We start from the raw sequence: 14,654 nt of genomic DNA on the forward strand, positions 1-14,654 counted from the left end.
AGACAGCAAGGGACCAATGAACAGCTACCAAAAGAGAAGAATGTCCACACCTTTATCTCAGCGGTTCTGCCAGGTGTCTGTGGCCGCTCTGATCCTTCCCCCACGTGGTCTCACCCAAGATGGTGGCTCCTGGAGCCGCTGATTGCCTGGACTAGAAAGCAATAGATTTCTTGCTTCTGCCACTAATTCCCGCAGCTGTGAGCCTTCCAACCTTCTAAGTATTCCTTTATATGTGGTTCAGAGTTCTGGGACTATCCCCTGAGCCTGCTTGGTCGGGTATTTTGTGTTGTTGTTGTTGGAGCTCTCTGCTATACGTCCACCCGATCCGCCATCTTGTTTGTTCCTTTCCTGATTTGCTTGCTTTTGTATGTAACACTTCTGTCTTCATTAACTGCTTTCAGGAGTGTCTCCTTAATCTTTGAATTTGGAGACCTTGATTATGGTATGTCTCAGTGATTTTCTTTTGGGGTCTGTGCTTCCTGGGGTTCGTTGAGCTTCTTGAGTGTTCATCTTTTCACTTTTTTTCTTTTTGCTCTTCTGTCTTAGTGGTCTTGAGAGATTTGCCTTCCAGCTCACTGGTTCTTCCTTCCATCTCTTCAGTTCTACTCCTTTGTCCTTTCAGTTTATTGTCTATTTCTGATATTGTATTATTGATCGTTTGGACCTCTTTCTGTAGGATCTGAATTATTTCAAATGTTGTGTCTATTCTATTTGACTGTTCCTGTAGTGCTTTCCTGACTTCTTCCTTATTTTTCTCAACTCCATTGTAACGTGTTTTGAAACATTTTATAATCATTTTTCTGAATTCCTTCTCAGGCATTTCCAAGACCTGCTCTCCTTCCAGAATGGAGTTCAGGTCTACCTGTAGGTCATTTGTCTCAGACATTTTATCTTTTTTTCTGGACATGTGCTGATATGGTCATCTGCTTTTGCTTCTTGTACATGTTTAGTGTTTATCGGTGGCCTTAAACTTAATTGAGTCTGTGTTTTGGTATTTTTTATGGTTTCTGATTGCCTCCAGGTAGATGTGATCAGTATGTGGGCTTTCCTTTTTACTCTTCTTATTGCTTAACTCAGAGTAGCTTTGACAGATATGTTGTCTGCCTCCCTGGTGTATGGCAGTTAGTATGCGTTCTTGCCTGGATTTTGATGTTTTAAAGAGTATGATTGTAGCTTTACTATATGGCAGCAGTTGCTGTCTCTTCTTGAGTAATTAATTATAGGGAGAGAAAGAATCCCACAAAGTTTTAAGGGGGAGCATAAAACAGCAACAGCAAAAAAGCCAATCAAACAAAAAAAATACCAAAACAACAACAAAACTAGATTGGATACTGTAGTCTATAATCGCAGAAAAGGGAGAGGCGGGAGAGATGGGGAAAAAAATCTGTAGCCTAAGTGTACAGGGTCGCTATGGGTCGGAACTGACTCGACGGCACTTAACAACAACAACAACAACAATATGAGTATGACTGTATGACTTTTATGTCCTCTTTCAGTTTCTTGCCTTCAAAGTTGTCTGATTTCAAGATGCCACTGTTGGTTGTTATGCTATACCTTAGGATTTCATTTAATTTTGGCCTGTATTGTTTTAAAACTCTCTTTCCCTCTCCACACCCCTTATTCTTGTCTTTTCCTGAAAAAACAACAACAACAACAAATAAAAAGCAGTTTAGGGGTGCCTTTTGTGCTGAGAGTATCTGTGTGCATGCGTGGCAGAAGAACCCACCGTGGTGAGGGTGTGGGGTATCCTCTGACTCAGGCACCCCCTCTAGTCACCAGAACGGAGGCTCGCAAACAGTGCAGGGGGGGCGGGCAATGAACAGATGCCAAAAAAAAAAAAGAAAATCAGAACAAAGCAAAACCGACAAAGTGTATTGCCCACCTTTGCTCCGAGGGTCCCATGACATTTCCCATGATGTATCTGGTCCCCCACTTGGTCATCCTGTTTGGTCTTGCCCAAGTTGTGCGCTCCGAACTACTGATCCCGGCAGATTCAAAAGTACATGATTTCTTACTTTCACTAGAAGTTCCACTATCTTATAAGCCTTCAAACTTTAAAAATATTCCTACCTATGTGGTTCCGAGTTTTTGGAGCTCTTCCGTGAATCTGCTTTGCCCCTGGTATTCTGTGGTATTGCTGACGGTGAACCTCACTGGATCTCTACCCTAGCTGCCATCCCAAAGACATTATTTTTGCAACAGATTTACCTGTTTTCTTTAGGCAAATCTGCTGCAAAAATGTCACTTTGAGGACTGTGTTGAGCCTGACCAAGCCATGGTATTTTTATTTTTTTTAATGTTTTATTGTGAATTATGTGATTGTTTACATGGAAGAACATTAGCTTTACATTCATCCTATTGTGTATCATTTCATTGCCATGGTTACAAACCCCTCTATGCATCATCAACCAACCCAAGAGTATATACCCTGCAAGCCTGCCCCCTGGTCATCAGCACACAGCCCCTCTCCCTCTCTGGGTCTAAAGTCCCCAGCTGCTCCATCTCTCCATGTCATCATCTCTGCCTCCATCTCTGGCATCACTGTTTCTCTGGGTAGTATCTCACACTCTGCTCTTCTCCCTTGATGGTTCCAGGGACCTCTGCTCGTGGACTGCATAGTCAATCACTCCTGTCATTTTGCTACAGAATGTCTACCTTTACATTTCCAACCCTCACAGTCAGTCCTGTTAACAATTATACACCATTGTACCACAAGGGACCCAAGCCATGGTATTTTCAATTTCCTCATATTCACATGAAATTTGGACAATGAGTAAGAGAGACCAGGAAGATTCGATGCATTTGAATTGCGGAGTTGGAGAAGAATATTTAAAGTACTATGGACTGTTAGAAGAACAAACAAATCCGTCTTGGAGGAAGTACGGGCAGAATGCTCCTTAGAAGCCAGGATGGCCAGAGTTGATCTCTCGTACTTTGGACATGTCATCAGGTAGGACCAGTCCCTGGAGAAGGACATCATGCTTAGCAAAGTGGAGGTCAGTGAGAAAGAGACTGTTACAGTGACAGCAACAATGGACTGTAACTAACAATTGTGAGGTTTGCGCAGGAGCAAATAGTGTTTCATTCTTTGTACATAGTGTCGCTATGAGTGGGAACCAATCAGACAATACCTAGCAACATCAAAAAGATTTACCAGTATTGCTGTGCATCAAGACCCTTTGGATACATGCTGTCACATCTTGCATAGCTGCCTGATCTTAGTGCAAAGACTCTGGAAACAAACTGATGCCCTAAACCTGACAGTCCTCAGAGAAAAGGAATGTCTTCTTTAGGATATGTGGTTAGGTCAGCCTGTTACAAAAGGCAGCTTTTAAAATTCAAGACTTTAAAATGGATTAAGGCTTCACTTGCTGACTGCTTTATTTACACACACAACATGCTCAGGATTTTAAGCTTTCATACAGAAGTCACCCATTGATTTGGAGAGAGGTTTTACACGGACATCACTATATCCCATGATGCTTCCACCGTCTGTGAGGGGAGGGACAGGGACTTACAGCCTTGAGCATTGCTCTTCTGGTGCTACAGTGGGCAGAGGGGGCTGCCACGGGGCGGGACGTGAAGAGGTCGGGGGGGAAGCCCAGAGTGTGTGGGATGAACTTATGTTGTTGTTTTTAGGTACTGTTGAGTCAGTACCAACTCTTAGTGTCCCTGTGGACAACAGAGCGAAACAGTGTTCAATCCTGGGCCAACCTCACAATTGTTGCCACGCTTGAGCCCATTGATGCTGCCACTTTGCCAGTCCATCTCGCTAGGGGTCTTCCTCTTTTTCTCTGACCCTCCACCTTACCAACATGGTATCCTTCTCCAGCGACTGACAATATGTCCGAAGTATGAGAGACCAAGTTTGGCCATCCTGGTCTCCAAGGAGTACTCTGGCTGCACTTCTTCCAACACAGATCTATTGGTTCTTTTGGCAGCCCATGGCACTTTCAGTATTCTCCTTCAACACTAACTCAAAAGCATCAATTCTTCTTCGGTCTTCCTTATTCACTGTCCAGAGTTTGCAGGCATATGATATTTCTGAAAATACCATAGTTTGGGTCAGGTGCACCTTTGTCTTCAAGCTGACATCTTTGCTCTTCAACACTTTAAAAAGGTCTTGTGCAGCAGATTTGCCTGATGCAATATGTCGTTTGATTTCTTGACTGCTGCTTCCATGAGTGTTGATAGTTGATCCAAGAAGAATGATGTCCTTGACAACTTCAATATTTTCTCTGTTGGTAAAATTGTTGGTTAGTGCTCCAGTGGTGAGGATATTTCTTTTCTTTACATTGAGATGCAATCCATACCAAAGGGTGTGGTCTTTGATCTTCATCAGTAAATATTTGAAGTGTTCTTCACTTTCAGTGCGCAAGGTTGTATCATCTGCATATCGCAGGAGTCTTGCCTTAATCATTGGTGGTAGTGGTTGTGTGTAGTGGACTCGGTTCTGACTCATAGAAACCCTATATCGAGCTTCAAAGACTGTAAATTGTTACAGGAACAGAAAGCCTCATCTGTCTTTGCAGTTAGCAGCTCAACTCATAACATACTATGCTACCCGAGCAGTCCTACTTTAATACTGCCTCATAGCAACCTCACTTCAAAGAAGAATCCATAATCACAGGCTTATTAAGTACCATGAAGTGCATTCCGACTCACAGGTGTGCTTGAACTTAACCCATGACCCCTTCAGAGCTCCTGAATTAGGTCTCATTTTACATTTGAATGATGGGTTAGAAATGATAAGAGGTCATATTTTAGCATGCTGATTTAGTAAGTGGTTCCCTTATAGTAGGTGATTCTGTTTTTCTTTTCAGATCTGCAGTTGTACGAAGGTCTAATACCAGTCCAATGGGCTTCCTCCGTCTGGGATCCTGCTCCCCGGTGCCAGCCGACACAGTACAAACAGTTGGACGAAGGCTCTCCACTGGGTCTTCTCGGCCTTATTCACCTTCCCCTTTGGGTAAGGAGAGTTTATAGCAGTAGTTTGCTGCTTTTGAACTACTGTCATGACACACTCCTCTAGGAACAGTGGCTCATGACTGAAGTGATTTTTAGCTTTTTGACACCCACCCACAAGTCCCAATTATTTTAAATAATATTATATTTTTGTTAACGGTTTATATAGCAGTTTAGGTTCCTATCTTACCTTTCTAGTGCTGCTATAGTAGAAATGCCAAAAGCAGTTGGCTTTAACATACAAAATCTGATTCTGTAACAGTTTAGGAGGCTAGAATTCTGAATTCAGAGACAGGGAAAGGTTTTCTCGGTCACCTTTTGAGGACCGTTCCAGTGTCTTCAGCTTGTGTCTCCAGGTTCACTGGATATCTCTATGTGTCTTGGCTTCTAATTTGCTTTGTCTCTGATGCTTTAATCTCTTATATCAAAAAGATTGAGCGAAGATACACCCTACACCAGTCTTGTCTCATTAACATAACTAAACAACCTATTTCTAAAGGGGATTAACTGTAGGCATAGAGGTTAAGATTCATAGCACATATTTTGAAGGGACACAGTTCATTCCGTAACATTTCACCCTTACACAAAAACTGCTTCCCTTGAGTTGATTCTCGCTCATAGAAACCCTGTATAGGGTATTATACACACATGCTGATGAGTGCCCTTGATTTGGTTGGCTCAGTGACCTTATATAGGGTTTCTGAGGAGCAGCTTGTGAGTTTGAACCACTGGCCTTAAAATTCAAACTGACCTTGAGGTTGAGTGCCTATCTTACAGTGCCACACTGGCAGTCCCATTTTATATATTATATAGGGTTGTGCTGGCAGTGTGCTGTAGAGTCGGTTTTGATTCATACCGACCGTGAATAGGGTCTCAGAGGCTGTAAATCTTCATGGGAGCAGAAAGCCTCATCTTTCTCCCCTGGAACTGCTGACCTTGTAACCACTACGCTACCAGAACTCCATAGTGTTCTATGTCTGTCTGTATGTACATAAATTCCTGCTCCAGGGATGGCCCTTTTTTTTCTTGAAGGACAACAGATATAGCTCCTTAGGTCGGTTTCCTGCTGGTAAAATTCCAAGAGACATCCAGTGTTCTTTCATTCTGTTCTCTGTCCCCTGAAGTCTAAGCTTATGAGTTTTCTCCTGCGGCAGTTGGTTAGACCTCTCAAAGACAGACTTATTCTCTTTAACAAAGGTTGTGTAGTCACATTCTTGGTGAACATTCCAGGAAACATGTCCAAATGTTTGTTTTCATTTTTTCATCTCTCTCTTTTTTTAAAAAAATGTTTTATTGTGAATTATGTGATAGTTTACATGGGAGAACATTAGCTTTACATTCATCCTATCGTATAATCGTTTCATTGTCCTGGTTACAATCCCCTCCATATATCATCAAACAACCAAAGGGTTTACCCCGCAAGCCTGCCCCTCTGTTGTCAGCATGCAGCCCCTCTCCCTCTCTGGGTCTAGAGTCCCTAACTGCTCCATCTCTCTACATCATCGTCTCTGCCTCCATCTCTGGCGTTTGTTGTTTTTTTTTTTCTGGGTAGGATCCTGCACTCCGCTTTTCTCCCTTGAATGGTCCCAGGGACCTCTGTTTCTGGACTGCAAAGTCAACAACTCCCCTTCTTTTGCTACAAAATGTGTACTTTTACATTTCCAACCCTCACAGTCAGTCCTGATACAGTTATTCACTATTGTATCACAAGAGTCCTATCTGCATCTCCTTTCATCAGCCCCACCCAGACAGATTTGATACTGCCCATTGGAGATTCTACCTTCCTCCGTGCCCTCTGGATCTAGGCTCCCTCTTGAAAGCCTGTAAGTCAGTCACTTCTTGCCTTTGTAGTCCCCTGCCCCCCGTTTTGGGTAGCCATGTCCAAGTTGCCCATCCCTGTCAACCCTGTGTACCCAGGGGGTGGGAATGATCCTCATTGTAAAGATTTGTTCCCTCTTTTGAGCTACTGCATCCATAGGTGTAGGTCAGGTTCATCAGATTACTCTTCTTTTTCTCTTCTTTCTTCTTCTAGTTGAGCTCTGATCATCCAGTCACTGAAGCCAGGTCAAGTGGGTATTATCTTTAAGTGTGGATGTTCTTGTGCATATGCCCTCTCTTCTTATCAGCTGGACGCTTCGCTCTCCACTCTACTCCTCTGTAGCTATGTCACTGACTCTTGGCCCAAGAGTCCCCAGGTCTTGCTATATTGCTGGCCAGCCAGGTCTCCACTTGGGTTCACAGGAGTCTATTGAACGTGGTAGGATTTAGCTCGCAGCTTCATTGCTGTTTTTCCCTCACTTCCCCTTCTCAGTGACGATTGTGCTCACCAGTCAGAGCACATGTCTGCTCGTGTATTCCCCTTGAGTCTTAGTCTTGGAAGGGGGTTTGCCCAGAGGGGACCCAACTACTTGCCTTGATGTCTCCTGGATGAGCAACTTGCTTGTTCTTGTAGTAATCAGTTGGACTGCCTTATTGTTTTGTATTTTTCCTGTTGTTCTTTCCTTCAAGAAGATTTTTCTGTTCTTCTAGCTGCTCCAGGCTGGTCTGCTTGTCCTTTCAAGTGGAAATTTACCACCTCAAAAGATTCTGGATGGGGTTCAGGATTTCACCTATGGTCTATGCAGAGGCTCCGCAGGAAGCCTCCTTCACTGAGCAAGTTATAGCCCCATTTTAGGTATTCCAATCAGTTCTAGGCAGAAGACGGACTTATAAGCTTTTTATGGTGATATTACTGGCTATTCCTATCTCTCCCCATCAGGTGTCTATTTTATAATGGTATGCCAGAGAAATCAAGATTCAAAGGACAGCCAAGCATCTTTACATTATTTTCCATCTTTTGCCCATTCAAGCCATGCCTCAATCCCTGTATCCCAGAGCCCTGTTATTCCAAGTTTGTGCATACATCGTTATTTACCTCTGTCCCACTTAGCCCAAGCAAACCTGCCTAATTGTTCTCCTATCTGCCTTGTTCATCTTGCATTTTACTATATATATATATATATATATATATAGGCAAGGAGAAACCATGCAGGCTTTTTATATCTCAAAAGCTATTGACTCAAGACTCACTCGACATTAATCCTGCCCCTTTAGTATAACAAAGACAATCCATTCCCAAATAGAGTTATAACCACTGCCATAGAAGTTAGGATTTATGACATATTTCTGGGGGACACAATTCAAACCATAAATGTTCCCACTCAACAGATTCTGTACAGATTGCTCAGTGACATTAGTTTACATGATCACAATGTGTGAACATTCTCCATATTACCGTTTTGGTGGTGGTTTTTCGATTAATCAAGTTCCAATTCCCTCTTGGAGTCCTGTTGTGTGCTGTAGGGTAAGGTCTCAAGTGCAAGGTCAGTTTGAACTGCAAGGTTGGTGGTTCAAACTCAACAGCCCCTCCTTGGAAATCCTATACAGGGTTGCTATGAGTCGAAACCAACTCAACAGCATTTAACAGAAACAGCAAGTCCCTCTTGAGATTCACTGTATAAATTATGTTGGGGATTGCTGTAGAGCATGACATTTGAAGGTCTTTTGCCTGCAAATGACTCCAGCCAGGCAGAGTTTGAGTTCGTCTTCTGCTAGTTTATGTGTTCAGTTTTTCTTGAGTACCTTATGCATCTCTGAGGGCTGTACTGCCAGAATTAGAAGTATATTTTAAAGTGAGTTTTGGGCTATTTGTTTCAACTGGTCCCAGCAGGAACTTTCTTGGGCATGCTCTTTGGTGGTTGTGATATACCACAGCCACCACCACCACCCCAGAGCCTCAGAGACAGTCTGTAAGTTTTCCTACCTGTAATAGCCCCTTCTCTGCTGCCAAAGTCCTAGCATGCGTATTTTGATGCATTGCTGCTGTCAGTTGTGATTGTAGGGGGAGATTCCTTTGTTCTTTGTGCTTTATAAAAAGGTAACCAGTTGGAGGTGGTGGTGGTGTACTGTGGAGTCAGTTGCGACTCATAGCAACCGTGTGCATGGTTTCCAAAGCTGTAAATCTTTACGGGAGCAGAAAGCTTCATCTTTCTCCCATAGAACTGCTGGTAGTTTCGAACTAGCTGACCTTGAGGTTAACAGCCCAAGTTGTAACCACTGTACTATTAGAACTCCTTACCACTTAGAGGCAGAATGTGGAAATTCATGGCGTCCTATCGCTCACCTGGAAAAAAAAGAGCAACGCCCCCAACGACGTTGATTGGCACAGTGGCAGCAGTAGTGGACTCAAGCATAGCAATGATTGTGAGGTTGGCACAGGACCTGGCCTTGGTTCATTCTGTTGTGCACAAGGTAGCTATGAGTCGGTTGTGACTTGACGGCACCTAACAACAACATATATATATGTTTGAAAATAGGATTTCTTTTCTCCCCTATAACAGGTCTTTTATTAGAAATGTTCCTAAGTGCACTCCAGTTGGTTCAAATCATAGCTGCCCTGTCTACAGTTTCTGAATAGTGGCTGGTGAGTTTGAACCACTAACCTTGTGGTTCAAACTGACCTTGAAGTCCAGTGCTTATCCTACAGCACCACACCAGAACTCCATGGGAAAAATGGATTTCATATATAGAAAGTATCTCCATTCGATTTGGACTCTAAACTCACCAGTCATAAACCTTAGGTTGTTGTGTTGTTGTTATGTGCCATGGAGTCGGTTCCAACTCATAGCAACCCTGTGCAGGGTTTCCAAGGCTATAAATCTTTACGGGAGCAGAAAGCCTCATCTTTCTCCCGCGGAACAGCTGGTAGTTTCGAACTGCTGACCTTGAGTTTCGCAGCCCGATTCATAACCACTATGCTACCAGAGCTCCTTAAACCCTAGGTTAAAGAGCGTAAAATGCCCATCTACTTATCACTCAGATTTATGAGGGTTAAACACAATAGTGCATATGACAGCAGTGGGTTAAGTTCATCGGGGCTCTCTACCTCTACTGGGAATAGTGCATCTCTTTAGAGGAAGCCCTATGAACTTACCTGTCTTTTACCTAGGGTTTACATGGCTTTCTTAACTGATAATCTTGTTTCAAGAGAGAATATATTTTCTTTTTTGTTTTGTTTTATTTTTCTAATCTTATATGTCCAACGCTCAGCACATTGATATTCTCAGTGTTTATTGGACTAAATATTTCCTAATTAAAATTCTGTAAAGTGTTCTATACTATTCTTTTTTGCAAGTGCTATTTGCTTTTATCCTTGATTGACTTTTAATGATTTGGTCTTCATTTTCCATCTTCCATAGTTGGTACTATTCCTGAGCAATTTAGTCAGTGCAGCTGTGGGCAGCCTCAGGTCCATGAATCCAGGAGTAGAAACTCTACAGGTAGGACAATGTATTTGGTGTATTAAAAATCCTCATTTTAAAATGAATGAGTTATGTTTTTCTTCTCTTACCCAAAGAATAGTATAATACGAAATATTTACTATTGTTTCCTGTTTTTTAGAACCTTGTTGACGTATACTTTAGCTTATTATACAACTAATTGAAAATAAGTCTTAGAAATTAAATAAGCTAAGTTAATTTTGATCATTGTCATGCGGATAATGAACATCAATCTAGAAAATGAGATTTCATCATTTTGATTAAAAGCTGTTAGTTGGCATCAGATAGAACAGAAATGTTTATTTTATTATATGTAGACATATATGCTTTTACATACATACATTTTATATATATATATATATATATAAGCGCTGCCACTCCATAGGATAAACACTGGATTGAGAAACACAAAGTTGGTGTTTTGAGCCCACCAGCTACTTCGTGAGAGGTGAGGATGGATTTCTGCTCCTCAGAGATATAAAACTGAAAATTTTATACAGGGTTGGTATCAGAATTGTCTTGATGATACTTTACAACAACAGTAGCGTGTATATATATGTGCCTGAAAAGATATGTGTAAATAACACATGTAAGTGAAATTCTGTTGTATGTTGTTAGTGGTGTCAAGTCAGTTCCGACTCATAGTGACCCTGTATAACGTTTCCGAGGAGTGAATCGTGGGTTTGAACCACTGACCTAAGCTTAGCTGTCCAGTGATTTTCCTACAGTGCCACACCAGCAATCCATGTGCATTTTAGGATAGGCCAATTAAAAGAACCCTGTGCTATTTAATATAGAAAAGCGTGCTCTTCTAAGGTTAGTTCTTTTATATTTTGTGTTTTCTTTAAAATAAACAAGTAACTTTTCCGCATGTCATTACATTTTTCTAGTCATTTTATTTGTGTATTTCTATAAAGGGCAGGACAGAATTCAGAAATATTAAATAACCAGGAGTCAGCAATAGCAAAGCTGCGTTTGGAAGAGTCAGTAAAAACATTTTCATGTCTTCCTATTATTGCTGGTAGTTTGGCTTTCAGGAAGCTTCAAAGAATGGTTATGTTGGCAACACCAGCTTTGTTCTGGGACATGGGATGCTCTCTCCCAGGTGACTGATACAGATTAAGAATCAGGAATACCTTTGACCTAATCCGTTCTTTGTAGAGAACATGGATACTTCAGATTTCAAATGTGTCATTAATGGAACTAATAAAATAGATAAAAATTTTATATGCTTGTAATTTTAAGACAAAATAAAATACAGGAAAGGTATGTTATCTCTCTGACCTTTTCGTCTGCATTTTATGTAGTTTGGTTTTGTTTATTTGAATGGGGGTTTTCTGGGTTTGCTTAAAAGTTTTCTTTTACTTACTATGTGAGAAAAGAGATACATTACATTGCTATATCTTCATATGTATTTTATTATAAATTAGAAATCATGTTCAGTATAGGTGTTTGTTGTTTTTATTAACGTCACCCATTAACTCTATTATTCTCTTTGGTGCTAATCCTACTGTACACTATCTAGTATCATAAAAGTCTACCATCTGAGAGTACCAAAACAATGTATTTATCATCGTTTTGTAGAGGATGACAGAAAATAGTTTCATACTGAGTAAACAGCTTTTAGAATACTTGATGATAACCAAGACACGTATCAGAATTCTCATTCTTCACATTGTCTTTAATTCTTGAGATTTTGCCCTGTGCTTCTTCACTTTGAGTTAACATTGGATTCATTTTTTTGGTAGGTTCTCCAGTACCACAGGCTCAGTCACCACAGTCTCTCTTACTGGGTGCTAGACTGCAGATCGCCCCCACCCTCACCGACATCTATCAGAACAAGCAGAAGCTGAGAAAACAGCACTCTGACCCTGTGTGCCCCTCTCATGCTGGGGCTGGGTACAGCTACTCCCCTCAGCCCAGTCGGCCTGGCAGCCTGGGAGCCTCTCCCACCAAGCATATGGGATCCTCTCCACGGAGTTCTGACTGGTTCTTTAAAACTCCTTTACCAACAATCATTGGCTCTCCTACTAAGGTGTGTTGGTTGAACCCTTTTGTAGGTCATGAACTAGTATAGTGCTTTATGGAAAGGATTCATGATAAGAATAGCAGTAATTAAATTAACACTAGCCACGTGCCAGGCACAGTGTAACCAACTTTGGTTACTGAGTGCTTTATATGCGTGATTCTATCAAAACAGCTTGGATGGTAGGTACTACTATTGTCCCTATGAAATTGAGACTTGGAGCTCTTAAATGCACTGGCCAAGGTTGCACACAGGCCCTAAGGAGAAGAACCAATATTTGAATCCAGGTGTAACTGTCTCCAGATTCTTGTTGGAGGCACTTGACTACGGTGCCAGTAGGCTGATGGTTCTACACATTTCATTCATCTTACTAACTCTGCTGCATGTTTCTTTAGACCACAGCTCCTTTCAAAATCCCTAAAACGCAAGCGTCTTCCAACCTGTTAGCCTTGGTCACTCGTCAGGGGCCAGCAGAAGGTCTATCTAGAGATGGGAATGACCCCCAGACATGCTCTCATTGTGTCTCACTACAAAGAGGTGAGAAGCCGAGGACTGAACAGCAGAACAAGGCGGTGTTTGGCAGGTAAAAGAATCTTCTTTTCAAGCCTTAAATATGACAGCTATAATAGTGTGGCTGTTCCTGTCATGAAAACAACTGGACCAAATTATTAACTGGCTGTGGCCTATGTGGTTCCTGAGATGGCCTGTTTACGTTTGGAATCTTTGGGAACCACAGATGCTTCTAACGTGCATACTCTGTTTCTGCTTTTGGTTTATTTTGCTTATTGAAGTTTATCTCCATCCTAAATTGTTCAGCATCTGTTTTTTGGCTCCCTCTTCTTTGGCTTCTCATTAACCCTTTCGTGGCTTGACTTAAATCAACCTTTGTATTTAAATACCTGGATTTTTTTTAAGTTTGTTGTTGTTAGACGAGGTTGAGTTGGTTCACAGCCATCCTGTGTACAACAGAGCAAAACATTGTCGTCCTGTGCCCTTCTCACAACCGTCGCTGTGTGTGAGCCCATTGCTGAAGCCATTATATCAGTCCATCTCATTGAGGGGTCTTCCTTTTTTTCACTGACCATCTACTCAACAAGCATAATGTCCTTTTCCACAAACTGGTTCCTCCTAATAACATGTCCAAAGTACAGGAGATGAAGTCTCCATCCTAGCTTGCAAGGAACATTCTGAGTGTTCTTCCAAGACAGATTTGTTCCATCTCACCATCCCTGGTCTATCCAGTATTCTTCTCCAACACTATAGTTCAAATGCTTCAATTCTTCGTTATTCATTGCCCAGCTTTCATATGCATATGAGGCAAGTGAAAATGCCATGGCTTGGGTCAAATGCACCCTACTCCTTAAAATGACATATTTGCTTTTTATCATTTTAAAGAGGTCTTTTATAGCAGTTTTGCCCAACTCAGTTACTTCATTTGGTTTCTTGCTAGCTGCTTTTATGCAGAGTGAATATGAATCCAAGTAAAAGGAATTTTGACAACTTCAGTGTTTTCTCTGTTTATTCTGATGTTACTTATCAGGAAAGGTATGCATCTAGGTTGTAGCCTTTCACAATACTTAATCTGTGAAGAAGAGTGTGGCATGAGGATTGGAGGAAGACTCATTGAAAACTTGTGATAACCAGATGACAGAACCCTGCTTGCTGAAAGTGACTAGAACTTGAAGCACTTACTGATGAATATCATCAAAGACTATAGCCTCCAATATGACTATACCTCAACGTAAAACAAAAATCCTCATAACTGGACCAATAAATAACGTCACGATATACGGAGAAAATACTGAAGTTTTTGACGATTTCATTTTAAGTGTGCTTTTCTGTTATTAACATCACTGTTTGTTTTAGATCTGTCAGTACAGGGAAATTATCAGATCAACAAGTAAAGACACTCTTAGGTGGCCAGCTGCGTCCAGGTAGCACGGACAGCTTAAATACAGAACGACCAATGGAGACAGGTAAGAAAAACCTGGTTTCTCTGTAACCACTTAGTTTGTTAGCATGTGTTCATAGCTTTTTATTGCTTCTGTAATAAAATACCCAAAGTTCCATGGCTTAAAACAGCACAAATGTTTTATTTACAGTTCTGAAGGTCAGAGTCTGAAATAAGTGTTACTGGACTAAAATAAAAATGTCTGCAGGGTTGCATTCCTTTTAGAGGTTCTAGGGGAATAATCCATTTCCTTGCATTTCCAAGCTTCTAGACCAGGGGTGGGGAATTTTTTTTTTTTTTTTTTTAAGTTTTATTGTGAATTATGTGGTAGTTTACAAGGGAAAACATTAGCTTTACATTCATCCTGTCGTATATCATTTCATTGCCATGGTTA

At 41.4% G+C, this 14,654-nt stretch overlaps 1 protein-coding gene across 1 annotated transcript in view; it reads left to right on the forward strand.

The window, feature by feature from the left end:
* The window catches only part of ULK2 (unc-51 like autophagy activating kinase 2), a 179,084-nt gene that overhangs the window by 93,758 nt on the left and 70,672 nt on the right, over nucleotides 1-14,654 (forward strand). The window contains exons 16-20 of the mRNA XM_006877430.1: nucleotides 4,824-4,969; nucleotides 10,203-10,283; nucleotides 12,032-12,318; nucleotides 12,705-12,892; nucleotides 14,176-14,285. Coding sequence (XP_006877492.1) covers nucleotides 4,824-4,969; nucleotides 10,203-10,283; nucleotides 12,032-12,318; nucleotides 12,705-12,892; nucleotides 14,176-14,285 — 812 coding nt within the window. The remainder of the gene's footprint in view (nucleotides 1-4,823; nucleotides 4,970-10,202; nucleotides 10,284-12,031; nucleotides 12,319-12,704; nucleotides 12,893-14,175; nucleotides 14,286-14,654) is intronic.

The sequence above is a fragment of the Chrysochloris asiatica genome, unplaced genomic scaffold (assembly GCF_000296735.1).
Source record: "Chrysochloris asiatica unplaced genomic scaffold, ChrAsi1.0 scaffold00495, whole genome shotgun sequence".
Lineage (NCBI taxonomy): Eukaryota > Metazoa > Chordata > Mammalia > Afrosoricida > Chrysochloridae > Chrysochloris > Chrysochloris asiatica.